General features: G+C 30.9%; 1 protein-coding gene across 1 annotated transcript in view; it reads right to left on the bottom strand.

Annotated features, from left to right (window-relative positions):
• The window catches only part of LOC115883435 (atypical protein kinase C-like), a 50,364-nt gene that overhangs the window by 21,253 nt on the left and 5,559 nt on the right, over window positions 1–23,552 (bottom strand). Inside the window, exons 3-4 of the mRNA XM_030901797.1 lie at window positions 20,876–21,141; window positions 11,410–11,460 (exon numbers count right to left, since the gene is read on the bottom strand). Of these exons, the coding sequence (XP_030757657.1) occupies window positions 11,410–11,460; window positions 20,876–21,141 (317 nt within the window). The remainder of the gene's footprint in view (window positions 1–11,409; window positions 11,461–20,875; window positions 21,142–23,552) is intronic.

The raw sequence follows: 23,552 nt of genomic DNA on the forward strand, positions 1-23,552 counted from the left end.
GGTAATATCTTTTTTTTTTGATCCCTACATAAACACACACATGTTCTATCGACCTAAAATATTTTCAGCGTTACAGTGTTTGCACTTCATTTGAAAAGTAGTAGCACATTTAAAATTTTAAATGGAATGTCCTGTATATTGTTCCATTTTTGGCTTTCTTTCAAATCTCTCTCTACTCTACTGTCAAAGTGCCCATAATCTTTCTATTATACTTCTCTACATGTATCTCTAATGGTTTTCGAGAAAAAAGTAAATATGTACCTATGTAAAATATTGACAAAAATGTGTATTATGAAAATAACTAAGTAATAAATATGAATTGAAATTTGGGTTATGAATTTAGGAAGAAATTTCAATATACGACGTGCATACAGGGGGGTAAAAAATGTGTGTGTGTTTTTTATAAAATTTCTCAAATCTTCGTTATTTTAAACTGAACCCTATGTGTAGGTATGTGTATTATATAAAAACGATAACTTTTGTTATATAATATAATTAAAATTGTAAGTTTTGGGTTCGATGAAGGACTATTAGAGGTACAATTTAAAAATAATTTTACAAGATACAGAGTGACCCAAATAAGTAAAAAATATCAAAGTTGTATTTTTTTAAATGGAACACCCTGTATATTATTACATTTTTAGTTTCTACGATTAAAATAAAGGTAAATTTGATTAAGATTTATTATACTTAAACTTTACCGTTTTTGAAATATTTTCAATTTTGTGAAATTGCAGTAAGAATTTTAAGGCTTCATTTCTCCAAGGGTATCAAAGTTTTTAATACTAAATATTTACTGAAATTTATTTATTGATCAGTTATTGTGTTGGAACAATAAAAAATACTACCTTATACAGAGTGTCTAAAAATTTATTTTAAATATTTATTAGCTTTAAACGGCAATAACTTGTTTAATTTAAATGGAACACCCTGTATATTTTAGGAGAATCAGATGCAAAATTTAATTGTCTATCAAATTATATTATACCATTTTTTACCTATCTCTTTAAGTTTCCGTAGAAAATGCATTTTCTTGTAATTGAGAACTTATTTATCAATTTACCCATGGAATATTGACATTTTAGATTATTTTGAAAGATGTAATAAATTTTTAAAGAGTACAGATACTAATATTACCGATATAATTCGTTTATTTCATTAAAAAATAAAAAAAACTGTTTAAATATTTGTTAAAGAGGATCAATTAATATGATTCCAGTATTCAAACTACATTAACTGACTGCGTTGATTAATAATAATTGCTCCAAATACTAAAAAACTGAATTTTGTATGGGCATTAGACAGTGTGATAAAAGTAACACCTTAAAAATGATATCTCATTTTTTAATAAATGCTTATTTATAACAACAAAGACTTTAATTTGATAACTTATTATTATATTGATTTCTAACTCAAAAATCCACATTTATTTATAATAATTTATTAACGAACACAATTAAGTATGCCATTAATTAGTATATGGGCGGAAATAATGGTGTTATATTTAATTAATGGTATACCCTTTTATAAAGATTTAAATAGTTTTCTTTTTGCATACAAATGGGCTAGTAATATTATCGGTCTGTACATTTTGTACATTTGTTGCTTTAAAAACAATCTAAAATGTCAATATTCCATGGATATATTGATAAATGAGGTCTAAATTATAAGAAAATGCATTTTCTACGAAAACTTGAAGGGATAGGTAAAAATGATATAATACAATTTGATAGACAATTTAATTGTGCATCTGATTCTCCTAAAATATACAGGGCATTCTATTTAAATTAAAGAAGTTATTGCCGTTTGAAGCTAATAATTATTTAAAATAAATTTTAGACACTCTGTATAAGGTAGTATTATTTTTATTATTGCAACATAATAACTGATCAATAAATAAACTTCATTAAATATTTAGAACATTGATACCCTTGGAGAAATGAAGCTTTAAAATTTTTACTGCAATTTCACAAAATTGAAAATATTTCAAAAACGGTAAGGTTTAAGTATAATAAACCTTAATCAAATTTACCTTTATTTTAATCGTAGAAACTAAAAATGTAATAATATACAAGGTGTTCCATTTAAAAAAATACAACTTTGATATTTTTTATTTATTTGGGACACTCTGTATCTTGTAAAAATATTTTTAAATTGTAGCTCTAATAGTCTAACGAACTCCAAACTTACAATTTGTAAAAATCTCATCGTTTAGCTACAATACTCTGTGTCGTATGTGGTGAACAACCCTGTATACCGGGTGCGTCTCAAAAGTGGCTCACCCCTATAACTTTTTTATTTGAGATTTAGTATGTTAGTATAATATGACATAAATTAGGACTGATTTACGTATTCAATTGTTTTTGATTACTTCCTGTTTCACCGGAAATGACAACAACTTTTTATTTTTAAATGACACACGCGGTATTTTTTTACTTAATTCGATAGGAAATGACACTCTAAGTAGAATGACATATCATATGTGAACTTTTGACATTTTCTCATATGGTTTATTTGAAATTGTTATGCGGATCATAACGACAATTTGACTCTCGAAATACCAAGTGTGTGGTACCAAATTATTCATAAAAAAATGCCTTTTCAAATATGCTAATGAGCCACCCTCATTCCATTTGAAAAAATTGAGATATGATTAAAAACACGATTTGGGCATCTTTTAACCGACCAGGACAAGACACTAAAACATTATAGACGATCAAATCTATTTTTCCAAGGCTCCTTGATTACAAATTAGTGTTTTTAACATAGCCATGGCACACTAGATTGAAATTTAAAATACGATTTTTTATTAAGCGAGAATGTCAAAAGTTGACATATCATATGTCATTTTATTCAGAGTGTCATTTTCCATCGAATAAAGTCAAAAAATACCGTGGGTGCCATTTAAAAATAAAAAGTTGTTGTCATTTCCGGTAAAACAGGAAGTGACCAAATACAATTGAATACGTCAATCAATCCTAATTTATGCCATATACTAACATATCAAATCTCGTTTTTTTATCTGAAAAAATAAAAAAGTTATAGGGGGTGAGCCACTTTTGAGACGCACCCGGTATAAGTCACTTATTACTGTGTTTATATTGAATGTTTGATATAATAAAACACTAGAAACACTTAAAGGACATGAAAGATTGAATAAAAATCGCGAAAACCAATAATTTCTTGGTGATTTTTTATAATGATTTGTATTAAAGCAGTATGATCGAAAAAAAAACGGCATCAAAGACGGCTGCGGTTGTCTTATAGCAAATTAATAGACTACATACCCAGTTTTTCTCTGTGAGCGTTTGTACAGAACAAGAAGCACTTAATCACCTGTGTCACTGCCAACTTCTTTCCAGTTTGCCTCGGTATGAACATTTTCTTAATATTAACAATAATTTTTGAGGACTTATAATTATAAATAAATTAGTTTTCTTTCACATTAATACAAAACGTTAATAAATACAACAAAACGGAATTTAATACACACTAACAAACATAAAAAATGAAAAATTCTGATAATCGTACGTCTGAAATGTAGCTGTGTTCTCGCCCGAATGGATAGCAATAAATTCCTCATATTACAATATGGTAAACACGTGTCTTTGCATATACGTACACGTATACAGGGTGAATAAAAATGATGTCATTTATATAAAATGAAATGCTGTTTGTTTGAAGAGAATAACTTGAGAAAACATGAACCGATTAGACTGGTTTTTATTTTAAAATGTTTGTTATTGTCTGAACAATGTCCTTAGGAATAAAAATATTTTATTTAAGAAAATTACCAAAAGAATTACCAAAAATGTGTTAGCAGCCAATGACACCTATAGTTCATACCCATTAAACTTTTAGTTACGTAATCCAGAGCGCGATTTTTAAATTCATTGTTGCCAACCATGAACATATTCGGCGCCGTACTGATTAACTGGAATTTAAATTTCGCGATGGGGATTCAGGTGGTAGCTCTGCTGAAAAAAATGTCAAGTTGCCACATTTATATATTGATTTCCTGACATTGTCATTCGTTTTGACACTTTAGTTTTGTATTTTTTTTTTTTTTTTTTTTTTTTTAAGTTTGAAATTTTTACTAGCAGACCTTGCAGTCGAACACTGTTCTTTTTAGAACCTCTTTTACTGCGAAGTGTACAAGATAGCCTAATAGCCATTGCAAAAAACTCATCGCAACCTGATTAGAATATTTTGAACGGGAAATCAATAGTAATAGTCTTTATGTCCCTTAAGCGCTGTTAAGGAGGTGAGTTTTGTTGATATAAATAATAACTGTTTATACAGGGTTGTTCACCACATACGACACGGAGTATTGTGGCTAAACGATGATATTTTTACAAATTGTAAGTTTGGGGTTCGTTGAAGGACTATTAGAGCTACAATTTAAAAATATTTTACAAGATACAGAGTGTCCCAAATAAATAAAATATCAAAGTTGTATTTTTTAAATAACACCCTATATTATTACATCTTAGTTTCTAATGATTAAAATAGGACTGATTTAAGGTTTATTACACTTAAACCCACCTGTTTTTGAAATATTTTCAATTTTGTGAAATTGCAGTATAAATTTTAAGGCTTGATTCCTCCGCTGGGTATCAATGTTTTAATACTATTTAATGAAGTTTATTTATGGATCAGTTATTGTGTTGCAATAATAAAATAATACTACCTTATACAGAGGTTCAGCATTATTTTAACAATTAGCTCAAAACGGCAATAACTTCTTTAATTTAAAATGGAATTTGTAAATTTTAGGGAGAATCGGATGCAATAAATAAATTGTTCATCAAATTGTACATAAATATTTTTTACCGATCCTTCAAGTTTTCGTAGAAATGCATTTTCTTTTAATTTAGACCTCATTTATCAATATATCCATGGAATATTTAATATTTTAGATTGTTTTTAAAGCAACAAATGTACAATGTAGATTGTAATATTACTGTTTTAGCAAAACGATAATATATTACTAGCCCATTTGTATGCAAAAAGAAAACTATTTAAATCTTTTATAAAGAGTATACCATTAATTAAATATAACACCATTATTTTCGCCCATATACTAATTAATTATTACCAATTGTGTTCGTTAATAAATATTATAAATAATGTGGATTTTGTTTGCAAATCATTATACCTACTAATAAGTTATCAAATTAAAGTCCTGTTGTTATAAATAAGATTTATTAAATAAAAAAAAAAATCATTTTTAAGGTGTTACTTTTCATCACACTGTCTAATGCCCATACAAAAATTCAGTTTTTTAGTATTTACAATTATTATTAATCAACGCAAACGGTCAGTTAACAATTTTGAATACTGAATCATTTTCTACCACAATTTTTTATATTATTATTTAAACAGTTTTTTTATTTTTAATGAAATAAATGAATTATTTCGACAATATTAGTATCTGTACTCTTTTAAAATTTTAAAATAACTTTAAAAATAATCTAAAATGTCAATAGTCAATGTCAATTGATAAATAAGTTCTAAATTACAAGAAAAATGATTTTCTAGAAACTTAAAGAGATAGGTAAAAAATGGTGGCATTGTTAATTTGATAGACACAATTCAGTATCTGATTCTCGTAAAATATAGAGGGTGTTCCATTTAAATTCAAACAAGTTATTGCCGTTTGAAGCTAATAATTATTTAAAATAAATTTTAGGCACTCTGTATAAGGTAGTAGTATATTTTATTATTGCAATAACTGATCAGTAAATAAACTTCAGTAAATATTTAGTATTAAAAAACTTTGATACCCTTGAGCAATGAAGCATTAAAATTTTACCGTAATTTCACAAAATTGAAAATATTTCAAAAACGGTAAGGTTTAAGTATAATAAACTTAATCAAATCTCTATCTTTTATTTTAATTGCAGAAACTAAAAATGTAATAATATACAGGGTGTTCCATTTAAAAAAATACAACTTTGATATTTTTTACTTATTTGGGACACTCTGTATCTTGTAAAATAATTTTTAAATTGTACCTCTAATAGTCCTTCATCGAACCCAAAACTTACAATTTGTAAAAATCTCATCGTTTAGCTACAATACTCCGTGTCGTATGTGGTGAACAACCCTGTATATTTATAATTAATTTATTTTTGTTTCATAAAATATTTTGATTAAATGAAAATAAGTAAAAGTGGGCAACACTGTGCCGGTCAAGCTGAATCACGTGACTAAAAGTTTATTTGGTATGATCTATAGCATGTGTGGTATTTTTTGAAAGTTAGCTATATTGTGTTCAAGACGAAATTCTCAAATTCAGGGTGTACTGCTTAAAAAAATAGCCTAGGCAAAATTTGTAAAAATATACATAATCTCGAAAACAGTAATAAATATAGAGTGGCTCAATGATAACCCGTTAAATAGTAGAACTTATATCTCGATATTTCAGGAAATATGGTGGACAAACTAATATTTCCAGTTTTCGTATTTTTTTAGGAACTTATTTTAACAGTTATTCACAATTCAATGAAACTGTTTTAACTTGCAACCAAGTCATTATAATTATTACAGAAATAAAAATGTCTAATTCAACAATCAACTATTCAATATATCAAAATTGTTGAAAAGGTGCTTAAATAGAAACTAAATAAAATAAATTGACTTAGTTTTACAAGAAATTTCACAACTTTTTATAGTGGAAGAATTTAGTTGCGAGATTTTTTTACTATCTATATTTTTTACGGGAGATCTCATTTCTTTTTGTAAGTTAGCCTCCTACTTATTACCCTACTCGGGTAATACCTATATCATTCAAAATAATATTAAAGACATTTGTCTAGCAATAATTCATAAACTTTGAATTATTGTATAAAGCCAGATAATATCAATAATAATAGATAAATAGATTAATTCTAGTTTACTAACGACTTGTGTCTCCAACTTTCGTTATGATCCAAATTTCAACTTTAAAAATGTCCATTTCATGATTTTACCAGTGCTTATTCACAATCATGTTTTTGTCAATATTACATATACCGGGTGCGTCTCAAAAGTGGCTCACCCCTATAACTTTTTTATTTTTTCAGATAAAACAACGAAATTTGGTATGTTAGTATATGACATAAATTAGGATTGATTGGTGTATTCAATTGTTTTTGGTCACTTCCTGCTTCACCGAAAAAGACTACAACTTTTAATTTTTAAATGGCACCCTCGGTATTTTTTTACTTTATTCGATAGAAAATGACATTCTGAATAAAATGACATATCATATGTCAACTTTTGACATTCTCGCTTAATAAAAAATTGTATTTTAAAATTCAATCTGGAGTGCCATGGCTATGTTCAAAACACTAATTCTTCATCAAGGAGCCTTGGAAAAATAGATTTGATCGTCTAATGTTTTTAGTGTCTTGTCCTGGCCAGTTAGAAAATGCTTAAATCGTATTTTTAATCATATCTCAATTTTCTCAAATGGAATGAGGGTGGCTCATTAGCATATTTGGAAAAAGCATTTTTTTACGAATAATTTGATACCACACACTTGGTATTTCGTGTCAAATTTTCGTTACGAACCACAAGTTATAATTTTAAATAAACCATATGCGAAAATGTCAAAAGTTGACATATGATATGACATTCTATTCAGAGTGTTCTTCTCTATCGAATAAAGTAAAAAAATATCGAGGGTGTCATTTAAAAATCAAAAGTTGCAGTCATTTCCGGTGAAACAGGAAGTGACCGAAAACAATTGAATACGTCAATCAATCCTAATTTATGTCATACTAGTTGAAGCCTGGCGCATCCGCCATGACGCGACATAAGGAAAAAAATACTTTTATTTTTTTTAATTAAATTAAAAACAAAAAATCCGGTGAAGACAGTTTTTAGAAGAGCCAATTAGCTATCTTTTAGTAAAAAAAGCAACTTTCTAGAGCAAGTCGTTACTTCAGTAGAGATGACACAAATAAACATTAGCATTTTATACATATATATGTAAGATACTAACATACCAAATCTCGTTTTCTTAACTGAAAAAATAAAAAAGTTATAGGGGTGAGCCACTTTTGAGACGCACCCGGTATAGAGTGGCTCAATGATAACTCGTTAAGTAGTAGAACTTATCTCGATATTTGAAGAAATATGGTGGAAAACTAATATTTCCAGTTTTTGTATTTATTTTTTAGGAACTTATTTTAACTGTTTTTAGGAACTTTATTTTATAAGTCGTTATAATTATTACAGAATTAAAGATGTCTAATTCAACAATTCATATCAAAATTGTTGAATAGGTGCTTAAAAAGAAACTAAATAAAATAAACTGACTTGGTTTTACAAAAGATCTTAACAACTTTTATAGTGGAAGAATTTTGTTGCGCGACTTGGCATTTTTTTACATTCTATGTTTTTGATGGGATCTCATTTCTTTACGTATGTAGGTTATCCTCCTATTTTTTTTTCGGGTAATATATTATTCGAAATAATATTAATGAAGTTTAACTAGTAATAATTCATAAACTTTGAATTATATTGTATAAATCAGATAATATCAAATCAATTAATTCTATTTTTCTAACGAGTTTTGTGTTCGACTTTTGTTATAACCCAAATTTCAACTTTAAAAATGTTCAATTCATGATTTTATCAATACTTATTCAAAATCATGTTTCTGTCAATTTTAAATAGGTATGTTTTATTTTTTATCTCACAAACTATTATAAATAGGTATAGGTTAGTATAATAGAGAAATTATGAGGTATAAAAGTAGTTTCCGAAAATGTAATAATATACTGGGTATTCCATTTAAAATAACAAAAAAAGTAAAGATTTCAGTTAACGTCTCCTTTTTGCTGCCAGAGCTAATCTGGACGGGACCTACTTTGTTTACGCGGAATCCGAACCGCTGTCCTCGGCCATATCATGGTCCAATGACTAAAGAATCCAAGGACAAATAACACCCGAGAGCAAATTGTGCCGATGTCACCAAACAGTGCCGTGGCACATATTTTTCTTAACCTAGGTGTTTGAAGCAATATTTATATTTTTTGATAATTATTTTGACAACGCCTACGGTGTATCATCCTAATTAATTACGAAAAAAACGTATTAAAATGTTAACACAAGGTACAAAACTAGTATCGACGTATAGCACATATCAAGTACATATAGATATTAATTGAAATTGAAGAATAATTATCGAATTCAATAAGAAAACGCTAAAAAGTTGGAGTGGACTGTTTTTTTACCTATGAAACGTTACTCCTGGCTCTTTCTTATCGCTGCTGCTTTTACACTTGAAAGCTGAACAACTAATCCCCAAGTAGCATTTTCACGACTTGCGACCACATGTTTACTAAACACAACGTTGGATTAGTTACAAAAAATAGTTAGCTCCCTACCTTGGGTATTAAAATAAATTTAAACGTTTTTATAACGTTGTGCCGACGTTGGACTAGTACTACAGCAAAGTAGAAGCTTCTGCGACGTCGAATAAACGTTGTCTTGTAACCATTTTGCTTAAGTGATCTTTAGGTGATTCGGACAACGTAGTTACAACGTTGGACAATATAAAGTTTTCCGACGTCAGTTTCAGGACCTATTCCAACGTTATGCAAACGTCGTCTGTTTTACTAATTCCAACGTTGTTTAGATTTCCTTATTCTTACGTTGGTAGGACGTCGAGTCACTACCTTTATGCAACTGTATTGAACCATAACCTTAAATCTTAAATTTTCACTTCATTGTTCTGTTCAGTCAGACAGTTCAGTGCTGTTTTTGTTTTTATAAAAAAAACTTAATTAAAATGGGACATAAGAAAGGTACATAAAAAACTAAATTTAAATATATATCGACATATATTACCGATAGTTTATCCACTCCCTCGTTTATTTAGATTATAGAGGGCGGCACAAGCTAGATTCTAGGATGACTAAATTAGGCAATCTTGCGACTAGTATACTACCTGTTAAGGCCGAACTGCGACTTTATTAGTCCAGTATGCGACTACTCGAACTACTCCATCTTAATCTCCAAAACAACAAAGTGAAAACCGCCATGTTGTTAAATAAGAAAATATTTCGTTCCTAAAATAGCAATTCCTGCTTTTTGAATCCATTAACTTGAAATATTTGACCCTAAAAAACACGCGGAAACAATTTTTTCGACTGCGAATAAATTATTTTCATTTTACTAAAAAAAAATTCAAGAAAATTTTTAAAACTTCTTTAATTTTAAGGCCCATTAGTATTTTTCAAAGTAGAAACAATACATTTATCAATAAAGTTGTTGGCGTTTAACTTTTTTGCCTTGGGTATCGAGTTACAGAGTCGGTTAAAGCGTTTCACTAATTATGATCTTCAAACATCCTCCACACTTAAATACTTTTCTTTTGTTTTCCTTCACTGCCATCTGACATATGTCTCTAACTAAATCGTAAAAATAATATTTTTACTATAATTATCCCAATTTAATATAAAACGCGACTTAGACGCCATATTAGTTTTGTATTTCTGTGAATTAGGATTTTAAACAACGTTGCAGTTTGTACTAAATTAGGCTTCTAGCCAACGTCGGTATCCAACGTCGTTTCGACCCAAAAATTATTCTCCAAACTAGTGCAGACTAGGGTTGGTACGAGGTTGTGCCGACGTTGCGCCCCGACGTTTGGTTGCGTGGCACAACGTTGTCCCGACGTCCAAATGCTGCTTGGGTCACCATTGTAATAAAGTTTATACAAAGTTTACCACACACAAACTATTAAAAATTGCTAAAACTGTCGTTGGTGAACAAATGATGACTCATTGTTTGCCATCAAAAGAAAGGCCTCTAAGGTCACAAATTCTGCTGTAGCCCGTATCTTATACGGGCGTTACATGTCCTTATATTCTTTAGTCATTGTCATGGTCAATGGCCTACCGACTTGGCAAGTCTCTAAATCGACTCTTACTCACGAGATATCCGATCTCATCCGGCCTCGAACCGGCGTGAATGAGCAGTGTGTGTGTCAATAGATTTTACACTTTTGCCTTTATTGGACAACAGCACGACACAGAGTTTCGAACCGGTCACCCGTCCATCAACAAAACGTCGCTTAACTTCGGTGTTCTAATGGGAACCGGTGTTTCGACGTAGCTGGGCCATTGCACTAAAATAACAAATATGCAACTACTTGTCAAATGATCCGGCAACACTGTAACACTGATAATGTTTTAGACAGATCGAACAGGTGCCTTTATATCAAAAACCGAATTTTCAAAACAACCCTGTCACCGGTGACACACTGCAGGGCACCCAGATATCTAGTTTCCTTAATTCTAGCTATCGTTTATTGATTTTCCAATTAATTTTAGACAATGTCGCTATAAAATAATACAAATAATATCTCCCATAATCATAAATGATATAAATAAACTAAAAATGGATACTTACTGTCATCTCCTTGGCAGGGAATTCCCGTTTGTGGCGGTGCATTCGGGAACACTGAGGAAAAAAGAATATCACATAAATGGAAAAACAGGGACATACTCAGGATATTTTCTTATAATAATTCACACACATTTTTCATTAGCAAATATTTTGGAGACTTGGGAAAATTTTAGGTTACAAAAACGAAGTGTGAAGCAATAAACACTGTATCGGTAGATTAGATAAAAAATGATTTATTTAATGATAAAGGGTAATTAATGAACTTTATAATTTTTCTAATAAAAAAGTCAAGACAAATAATATTATTTTACTAGTTTAGAATGTATTTAAAAATAGATAAAAATGCTCATATATTTAAAAAATAAATATACAATACATCTGTAAATTCGAAGATCAAACAGCCAACATGTTCTAAAATTTTAATATCTATGTATATGACATAAATTAGTATTGATTGAAGTATTCAATTATTTTCAGTCACGGGAAATAACTACAATCTTTGATTTTTAAACGGTACCCTCGGTATTTTTTTACTTTATGCGATAGAAAATGATACTCTCTCTAATAGAATGACATACCATATGTCAACTTTTGACATTTTCGCTTAAAAAATAATCGTATTTTAAATTTTAATAATGGCTGTATTAAAAACAATAATTTTTAATTAAAAAGCCTTGGGAAAATAGATTTGATCGTCTAATAATGTTTTTCGTGTCTTGCCGGTTGAAAGATGCCCAAATCGTATTTTTAATCACATCTCAATTTTTTCAAATGGAACGAAGGTGGCTCATTAGCATATTTAAAAAAAGAATTTTTTTACGAATAATTTGGTACCACATACTTGGTATTTCGAGTCAAATTGTCATTATGAACCGCATGTTACAATTTCAAATAAACCATATGCGAGAATATCAGAAGTTGACATATGATATGTCATTCTGTTCAGAGTGTCATTTTCTATCGAATAAAGCAAAAAAATACCGAGGGTGTCAATTAAAAATCAAAATATGTAGTCATTTCCGGTGAAACAGGAAGTGACCGAAAACAATTAAATACGTCATTCAATCCTGATTTATGTCATATACTAAAGTACCAAATCTCGTTTTTATTATCTGAAAAAATAAATAAGGTATAGAGGTGAGCCACTTTTGAGAAACCCCCGGTATAGCCAGTCTACTTTTTATACATGTCTGTGTTTTTTTATAAATTCTATTGAGTTTTGATTGTGTGTGTTTGCAATGTATCTAATTATAGCCTTATTATAGTGAGGTTCAAATTAATTACAAATCAATGTTTATATGTTTTGCTTAGTAGTATCATATTTAAATAATTTTTGAACATGACATTATCAGTGTACATTTAATTACAAAAGGGAGTTTCAATTTCAAGGAGACTTCTTATAGATTAGTTTTGTTTTTGTTTATAATCACTTAATGTGTGATATTTATATGTCTGGTGACAGCGTTTTATTTCTAAACCATCTCTAACGCCGTTTTTTTTTATCGTATAGTGTATTTATGAGAAGTTAAAAAAGGAATAGGTATCTGAAGAATATCTTCCTAAAATATGCCTTTACATTACTTAAAAAATGTTTGTATAATGAAATACTTCAACATCAATTCCTGTTAGCGATAAAATGTTATTTCTACTCTTTGAACCTCTCTTAAAATTGTTATTATCTATTTTACGATAATAATTTACAAAAACTCATATTTTTACCCTAAGATATACGAACCTTTGATCTAAAATAAACTTGATCAAAGTGTTATCATTGAAACTATAGTCCTTTATAAATTCAAACAGTATAAAATAATTAAAAAAACATAAAATAAATAAAAAAAATTGTTTAAGGGGTAACAACAAATTCAGGCATAATATTAGGCTACAAAAATTATTACAAAAATGGATCTGTTTCTTCCTTGTCGCATATTCAATCTTTTTTCAACATGACAATACAACAAATACAGAAAAAATGAAAGTTAAATGAAATGTAAAATACATCATCTACAGAAAAAATACACAGAACAATAAAGATCGCTGTCATTTTATATGTAAAATGTGGAGAATGTCATCGATCGTCATTTCCAAGCCAACGGGGCGCCGTTTTTTTTTCGATTATACGGTATAATATCAACTGTATCTTAGAGCAATCACTAAAATTTACATTTTCCATTATAACCAACTAAATTAATAATAATATTGAATTTATATTCCCGTACAGGGTGGGTCAAATTGGACGCTTTTAAAGGGAAACGCCCTTTTCCTTTTATAGCAGATAGACAAAAACTAATATCGGTGTCTGGAGCTCACTTTTTATCAAAATATGATGGTGAAAACCGCACATCAATATCTATTACCGTTTCGGAGTTACGGGGTGTTTTTCAAAATTTTGGATTTTTATCAAATCGCTATAACTTTTTTGCTATGGAAAATTTTGTATTTTTTTGAAAACATTTCCAAAGCGTCTTTTTACGTAGAATTTAATGGTTTAAGTATAATTTCTTTAAAATTATTAATTTAAGAGTTATCAACAGAAAAATTGATTTTTTATTTGGGATACCCCGTATAATTTTAATTAACTGAAGAGAACTTAAAATTACGTTTCCAAAAATATAGCACACTTGATATTTTGTTATAATATGTATATTATATCCCTTAATGGAACTCGAAAACATATTTTTCCAGCAAGACGAGGCACCACCTCAGAACGCTGAAGTTATCAACAAATTTTTGAGCCTAATTTCAAGAATAATTGAGTAGCTAAAAAGCCGTTGGCCGCCGAGGCCGCCTGACTTAGTTCCTATGAATTTTTATCTTTTCGGAAGAATAAATTGTTCATATTTTAAAATTGCCTATATAATATAAACAAGAATTAGAAATATTTAGCCGTTATGCGAGGGTATTTTTCACCCCCACTGAGTTAATGAATTCCGCGAGAAATGTTCAAAAATGGCCCGGCTCTCCATAACAGAAGACGGTCGATATGTTGAACACCTGCAGCAAAATATTATGTCTTGGTTTGCTGTTAATTTTTATTGTTATTTAGTTTAAATGTGTTGATGTTATTAAATATAGTTTAAATTGTTATAAAATTCTGCATCTCTCATTGCAAATATTATTTTCATTTTAATTGTTGCCCACAGCTACAATTTTTTTGCATTACAACCGGCGCCGTTCAAAGCCTACTTATTTAAAGTGGGCGAATTTTAAAAAACTCTATATCTCGAAGAGGAATCGAGAATCGAACAAAATATCTGAAAAATATTTGGAAACGTAATTTTAAATTCTTCTTTTCTTCTTCTTCTTTCTCAGCCTGGTTCCATCCAGTGTTGGATATAGGCCTCTTCTAGGTTTTTCCATGCTTCGCGATCTCTAGCCAATCTTATCCATTGTCTTCCCGCCACTGCCCTGACGTCATCGACCCATCTCTTTTTTGGTCGGCCCATACTCCTGGTTGTTTCCCTAGGTCTCCATAGGATTACTTTTTGGGGCCATCGGTCTGAATCCTGTCTTGCCACATGTCCTATCCATTGCCACTTCAGACTTGCCACTCTTTTAACGACATCTATTAATTTTGTTTTTTGACGTATGTGGGTATTCCGTATTTTTTTCTCTAATATTGACTCCCAACATGATTCTTTCCATGGCTCTTTGTGCTACTCGTATTTGTTCTGCTGTTTTTCGAGTAATTGACATAGTCTCTAAGCCATACGTAAGCACAGGTAGAATGCAGCTGTCGTAAGCTTTTTTCTTTAGGTTCATGGGCACCTTTTTATCCTTGAAAATATTGCTCATATTTCCAAATGCTACCCATGCCAAATGGATCCTGCGTTTGATCTCCGTATTTTGGTTTTCCTTGCCCAGCTTGATTTTATGACCTAAATATATATATAATGGTCTACGTTTTCAATAATAACGTTGTCAACGGTAATGTTATGGATATTGTTGCTCATTATCTTGGTCTTTTTCAAATTCATTTTAAAGCCAATTTTCTGGGATTGGTCATTTAGCTCATTTAGCATGGTGTTTAGTTCTTGAATGTCGGTGCTCAGCAAGACAATATCGTCTGCGAACCTCAGATGGCTAAGGTGTACCCCATCGATGTTTAGACCTCTATTTTCCCATTCTAATTTCTTGAAGACATTTTCCAGTGCCAGTGTAAATAACTTGGGAGAGATGGTATCTCCTTGTCTCACGCCCTTGCCGAGTAGTATTTTTTCTGTTTTGAGGTCATCATCTAATTTAACTTGGAAGGTTGCACTATCATAGATATTTTTAATAATGGATTAATATCTGGAATCAATTCTCGCGTCCTCCATTGCAGCTAGAAATGACCAGGTTTCGATGCTGTCAAAGGCTTTTTGGTAGTCTACAAAGGCCAAATGTAGAGGTATATTGTATTCTGTTGTTTTTTCAATGACTGTTTTAATTCTTTGTAGATGATCGATGGTACTAAAAAACCTTTCCGAACGAATTTTAAATTATTTCAATGAATTAAAAATATACAGCGTGTCCCATATAAAAAAAATCAAATTTTCTGTTGATAATTCTTAAATTATTAATTTTAAAAAAAATATACTTAAACCATTAAATTCTACGTAAAAAGGTACTTTTGAAATGTTTTCATAAAAATACAACATTTTCCATAGCAAAAAAGTTACAGCAATTTGTTAAAAATGCATATTTTTGAAAAACACCCCGTAACTCCGAAACGGTAACAGATATCGATATGCGGTTTTCACAATCATGTTTTTGACAAAAATTGAGCTCCAGACACCTATATTAGTTTTTGTCTATCTCCTATAGAAAAGGGTGTTTCCATTTAAAAGCGTCGAATTTGAACCACCCTGTACATTAAATGAAAATGAACTTGAATTGACAGTTATAATCAAAATTTTTAAGATCTCCTCTAGCGTAACTTATTTTCATGAGACTTGATGACACCCAAAACACTTGCTAAAATCATAAAATATATATTACTGAGCATGACATGGCTGGCGTAGGCAAACGCCACCCCCTCTATAGTCTCTACAAGTCCCGATATCCATGACCTGGCCGTCATCATCTCTATGTCACTTGTCACCGCATCGTCATTTACACGTCGTCAACCTTACAGTTCCGACAAAATAAAGAAAGTGTGCCAGAAAAAATGTCCGCGATAGGAAGTTTCACAGAACAGCACTCACAAAAATACACACTTAACTGATAACAGGCCTTTATTTACATCTGTATTTAAGTTTGCCGATAAGACCTGTCACTTCTGAATTGTTATCTATAAATAATAATATGTGTAATATTAGAGTTATTTTTATCTATCGGCATCTAACTGATATGATGAAAAATTTATTCAAAAACTTGTATAAGTAGATCATTAATTTTTTAGCTTTAATACATTAATTCATAACAAATCAATATATATATTCTATACCAATTAAACTTTTAGTTACGTAATCGAGGGCGCGATTTTTAAATTCATTGTTGCCAACCATGGAAATATTCGTTGCCTGGCTGACTAACTGGAATTTATATTTCCCGCTGGGTATTCAGGTGGTAGCTCTGCTGTAAAAAATGTCAAGTTGCGGCATTTATTTATTTATTTCCTGAGATTGTCATTCGTTTTGACATTTTAGTTTGGTATTACGAGTTTTTGATTTATATAAATTGTGTTGTGATACCATAGTTTAAGGAAAAGAGTAGTTGCACTCTCGCAAATATTTTCTGTCAGTTTTTGCAAGCTGTCGAATATCGGTAGCTTGCAAAGCGTTTCAGTTGAATTCCGTCCGTCGAGCTGTGAGGTTCGAGCGTTGCGCCCGAGCACAGGGACGGATTGACAAAAAATGAGTAATACCAGCGCACAGTAAGGCTGTGCGCTGGTATTAATTGTGGAAATAATTCAAAAAATTGTTCTTTGAGTCTTTTTAGATTTCCATCGGATGTAAATCGGCAAGCTGATAGTAATTATCAATTAACATTTAATTATATTTGTTTATTTTAGAAGCTGAGATATTATGTAATTAATTAAATGTTATTATTTTTTTTAGCATGTATGCAGATTTTAAAAATAGTTTTTTATATATACAGGTTGTCTCAAATATGCGCATGAAAATATTTTTTGGTCAGGGGATTTTCCATAAAATTTTCATTCCAGTAATAATTTACGAGATAATTTATATAAATTGGTTTTTGATACAATTTTAGTGTAAATATTTTGTACATCTAAAGTCTCTGCAAATTATTCATATGTTTTAATTGAAAGAATTTTATAATAGCATAATCTCTTATAAATTTAGTGGACTGTATTTTTTTATGTTTTTTTTTATTTATTTTTTATTATAAGTGGTCGTAATATAACAATATTCAAAATATTATAGACAAAATATTGAGTTTATATTTGAGGGAAGAAAAGTGCCACACCTAGCTTTAAACCACCATAAATATACAGGGTGGCCCATTAGTGCGAGGAAGTCCAATATCGTCGTCGTTGTCGAAGATGTGAAAACAATTTATTCATATGTTTCAAGGTTTATAAAGGGGTGTATCCTAAAATATTTTGTCATATACAGGGTGTCACAAAAAAAGTTATGGTAAAGTTGGTTTGATTTTTTTTATTATTTTACATCATTCTATATACATTATTCTATATTGGGTATTTTTTATGGCGTCACCAAAATCGCAATATTTAAAATGGTATATGTCAACTTTTTTAAATGCGACATTCTGTATATTATTTTTCTGTCAGATGCAGAATTAAAAAGTGAACATTTTTTTATTAATTTAAAGTGTTTCTAATTTTTTACCGCTGTCGCAGATATTCGCAGTATTAGATTACATATGGCTCTTTCAACAGTAATTTTTTTTCAAAGCCACCTAATATGATCTTTGTCTATCTTGTCTTGTCAAAAAATGTTCACCTTTTAATTCTACATCTGAAAGAAAAATAATATACAAGGTGTTGCATTTAAAAAAAATGAGATACAACAATTTTTAAATATTACGATTTTGGTGACGCCATAAAAAATATCCTGTATATGATAAAGTAAATTTTTCTACACGAATTTATTCCGATATCATTCATGTTTAAGAAAACATAGCAAAGTATTAATAAAGTTATATTCACTCTAGTTTTTTACCACTTTTCGTATATAATGTTTTTAACCAAAGTTTTAGTAAATAAGAAATAGATTGGCAACACCGACAGTGTACTATAGCATAATTTTATGCCGAATCCAGTTATCTACAGAAAATTAAACTTGCTTTAAATAAAAAAAAAGTCGTACAAAATCTCTGAAATAGATAATAATATAAAAATATGTCATTATATATTTTTTCCGCATTTCTTCCCATCAGAAGATTTTCAGATACAGAAGAATTGTTACCTACACGAAATGTGAAAATATTCTGTTTTCAAGCAAGTTTATACTCGATGATCATTTTTTTTATTTTATTTTATTGTGAACTCATATTTTCCTAAATACATATCCGTGAAACTATGGCGAGTGCCACGTCTATACTTTGCCTAGTTAATAGACCACGACTATACAGCGACGTCGTCGGCTACGGAGGCGAGAACAAGGTCATATAAAGTGGCAGAAAAAGAACAAAGGATTTGACAAGAAGTAAAACTACTAGTTTCCTTATACTATGGTGATACTTTAAGCTACAAAATGTTTACTAGCAGACCTTGCAGTCGAACATTGTTCTTTTTAGAACCTCTTTCAGTATGAAGTGTACAAGATAGCTTAATAGCCAATGCAAAAAACTCATCGCAACTTTATTTAGAATATTTTGAACGGGAAAGTAAAAGCGGTAGTAATGGCCCTTTTGTCCCTTAAGTGCTGTTAAGAAGGTGAGTTTTGTTGATGTAAATAATAACTGTTTATATATTTATAATTAATTTATTTTTGTTTCCTAAAATATTTTGATTAAAAGAAAATATGTAAAAGTGGGCAACGCTGTGCCGGTCAAGCTTAATCACGATATACAGGGTGGGCCACTGAAAACTTAAAATGGCTATAATTTTTAAACCAAAAAAGATATAAAAAAAATAAAAAATATCGTTTCTATAATATCGAGGGGGAATACATATGTCGTATTTTTTTCACCACCCCGACCTACCCCTAAGGCGGCACCCCTACTCACTTATAAATCTTAAATGGCAACACCCCACTTGTGGCGCCTTTTTGGAAAGCCCATGAAAAATGCTAAACGATAATCATAAAGTTTTTAGGGTGAATTTGAAAAACTAGCCCTTATACGAAAAATTAGGTGGACATTAATGAAAAAGGTGATTTTTTCAACATAAATTACAAATTGGAACCCGGCTAAATGAGGCAAATAAGGTATTTTTCAAACCACCCCGACCCACCCCTAGGTGCCACCCCCTCACTTCTAATCTCAAGATAGCGATACCCCACTTGTGACACCTCTTTGGAAAGCGTATAAAAATGCTGAACGACTCTCATAAAAAAGAACAAAAAAAGGAGCTATAAATTTAAAAAAAATTGTCAAAACGTGTCAAAATCAATAGAATGAATTATTTTTGTATCCTTGTACCATTGCGAGCAAAAAAAACTGGTACAGAGAAATTTATTATAACTCTTAATGAAGACCTCATACACTTTCAGCATGATGGAGCCCCTCCGCATTATTCTATTGTCACAAGGCAGTCGTTGGATAAATATTATCTAAGGCAATGGATTGGCAGAAGGGGTCTAATAGAGTGGCCGCCAAGGTCACCTGATCTTACTCCTTTAGACTTTTTCTTGTGGGGTTACACTAAATCCATAGTTTACAAGACTGAATCATGTCGAAATATTCCGAGAGAGACTTTCCAAAAAGTGAGAGAAGAATTTGAAAATCGTTTGTATTTTTGTATGGAACAAAACGGCTGTCATTTTGAGCAATTGTTAAAATAAATTATCATTTTAAATTTCTTTCAAATTGTCACACCTACATTTCTTATCACTACTTACCAGTAAGTAAGTTGAAGTCTGTATGACCATCGTTTAGCAATTTCAATTAGCTTTCCAAAGAAGTGTCACAAGTGGGGTATCGCTATCTTGAGATTAGAAGAGAGGGGGTGGCACCTAGAGGTGGTTTGGGGTGGTTTGAAAAATACCTCATTTGCCTTATTTAGCCGGGTCCCAATTTGTATTTTATGCTGAAAAAATCACCTTAATCACCTTTTTCATTAATGTCCACCTAATTTTTCGTGTAAGGGCTAGTTTTTCAATTTCACCCTAAAAACTTTATGATCATCGTTTAGCATTTTTCATGGGCTTTCCAAAAAGGCGCCACGAGTGGGGTGTTGCCATTTAAGATTTTCAAGTGAGTAGGGGTGCCGCCTAAGGGGTAGGTCGGGGTAGTTCAAAAAATACGTCATATATATTCCCCCTCGATATATGATAGAAACAGTATTTTTTGGCCCACCCTGTATATTAATGTATCTAATTTTTAAAATATACTTTACCTGCTCTTATAGAGTCGTAGCCAGGTTCAGAACTGCTGTCATCATCAGAAAGAGACAGATGGCTTTGGTGGTACTCCACGTACGCGTGATGATGATGGAAATGATGTGGAACGGCATATTCGACAGCAGTGTGCCTACTTCCGATTCTGGTTAGGGTATTTCCGGCAGATAATGTACCGCCATGTCTACTTCCGTGGGCGTGGCAGAGTATACCAGCTAAAGTGTTCGGAGGCCCCATCATGGCACCCAGGTCTAAACTTGGACGCCTAAATAGAAGTACAGAAAATTCTTAAGATAAAGAAATTGTATTTCTATATTCACTAGAAGTTTGAATTTAGTACTAGATAAACCGTTCTTAAGATTCCATTTCACTAGTTCGAAAGAGTAGCAAAATAAGCGTTCGGCATTTAACGTTTTATGTAAAACTGGCTAGGAATTTTTAAACAACTGAAGAAGGAAATTAAAGATAAAGGATTGTACTATATACGTATTGTAGCACATTTTAGACAACTTCTTTATTTTTAAGATTTTGATGGTCAATAATTGACCAGAAAATTTAGTCCAAACATAAGGAATATTTTGTTGATAATTATTATCAACAAAATATTCCTTATGTTTGGACTAAATTTTCTCGAAAATGAAGACATAATTTAAAATTCCGTTGCAATACGGAAATAGATTGAAGCATGGTGATTACAGTGATATATAGATATAATTTATATGGTTTTGTAACAAATTGCTCGCTATTTTGTGACAAATGCTGAAGCTCTCAAAGAACGTATGTTTGGAATTTTGGGTGTGGCTTAACACGACAGGATCGGGCTAAGCTGAATTCGGGCAGATTTCTGAACTATAATATATATTTCCTTTGGCCACACACCCGCTTTACCCGACCTCGGAGAGCGGCCGGAAGTACAGCATAATAGCACAGATTATACAGATTATAAACTTATCGTCAAAAGCATTGCTTTTTGTGGTTCCAATTTTCGGAGTCGCGCACTAATTAGGTTACTAGTTTGCGCACATAGCACGCCCACTTATGGCCTCTAAAACTGTGCACAACGCCTGACCTGACCAGTCATTAGGCTGTTTAAACGCAAGTTTATTTTTGCGCACGGAAAATTTTACTCGTTTGCACATCGTCATAAAAAACACAATTTTCGTACAACGAATTAGGGACAACATTTTTATCTGTATATATATAGTATACCTAATCTGTGGTAATAGACTCTTAAGAGTAATAGTCCGGTTGAGATATTAAATCCCGTGAGTTTTTTTACGAGAACTTTTTTTATGATTCTAAATAATTTTAAACTGGTGTTAACGTTGAAATTAAGCGTGGAAGTCTCTTCGAAAATTTTGGTATTTGGTCGCTACATTAAATTATACCAGCAAAAAAAAATAAATAAAGGTGTAAATAAAAATAAGATGTTTCCTCTCGGAAACGGTAAGTAGCTAAACGACTAGTGAGGCATCTACGGATAGAGCTAGTGAAGCTCTATATTCGCCTCATTTAAAAGTCTATTACGCTGTACTTTCGGGTCACTCAGGGGTCGGGTAAAGCGGATGTGTGGCCGAAGGAAATATATATTATTTCAGAAATCAAGGCTTAGCCCGATCCTGTCATGTTAGGCCATACCCAAAATTCCAAAAACACGTGCTTTGATTAAGGTTTGCAGAGCTTCAGCATTTGCCATAAAATAGCGAGCATTTTGTTACAAAACCATATAGATTATATATCACTGGAATCACAAAACTTCAATCTATGTCCATATTATTATGCCTTTATTTTCGAGAAAATCTAGTCCAAACATAAGGAATATTTTGTTGATGTTTGACCATCAAAATCTTAAAAATAAAGAAGTTGTCTAAAAATGTGCTACAATACGGATATAGTATAATCCTTTATCTCTAATTTCCTTCTTCATTTGTGTAAAAACACCTAGCCAGTTTTACATGAAACGTTAAATGGCTAACGCTTTTTTGCTACTTTTAAATAAACTGTGTTAGTTTCCGAGATATTTAATTTGAAAGATTTCGATTGTCGATTTTCTAGATTACCCCGTTGAAAAAAATCGATTTTTTTATTTATTAAGAACTTTTCCACTTCTACTTAACTAAAAACTGTAAAATTATTACGAATAAAATACAGAAAGCATCGATTTTGTGCAGTGCGGAATGAGTTATACGGTTAATTGTTGGGAACGGACGGAAAATCTTTTCAAAATTGAAATTTATTACCGAGAAAACGTCGTTTGCATCTACAATTAATCTTAATTAATCAACGAAGACAAAAGAGGAAGTTTTCTCCTAATTTGTAAATACGATTTTATGGCCTCTCTTAATAATTTTATGATGGATTATTGCAGATTCATTAAAAATACATAATAAAAGAGTTTTTCTACAATCGTGAAAAAAGTAGTTACTTTTTACACTATCTACTGCATTAAAAGTCAAAAACACCTTGACATTATTGATGACGACTTTACCTAAAGAAATAAAAATGTAAATTTTTGTAAAAATTTGTCAAATCCTGGAAGATAAACCAGTACTGGACACCTCGCAGCAACATTCCGGAAAAGAGTCTTAAGTGCAGAACCCGAGACCTCCACCAGCAGAAATGAGAATAAAATTCAAGACTACTGGAAATGAAGTTTACTGCGACATTAAAATAAAC

This window comes from Sitophilus oryzae, unplaced genomic scaffold, assembly GCF_002938485.1.
Source record: "Sitophilus oryzae breed Bouriz unplaced genomic scaffold, Soryzae_2.0 scaffold_1902_pilon_pilon, whole genome shotgun sequence".
Taxonomy (NCBI): Eukaryota; Metazoa; Arthropoda; class Insecta; order Coleoptera; family Curculionidae; genus Sitophilus; species Sitophilus oryzae.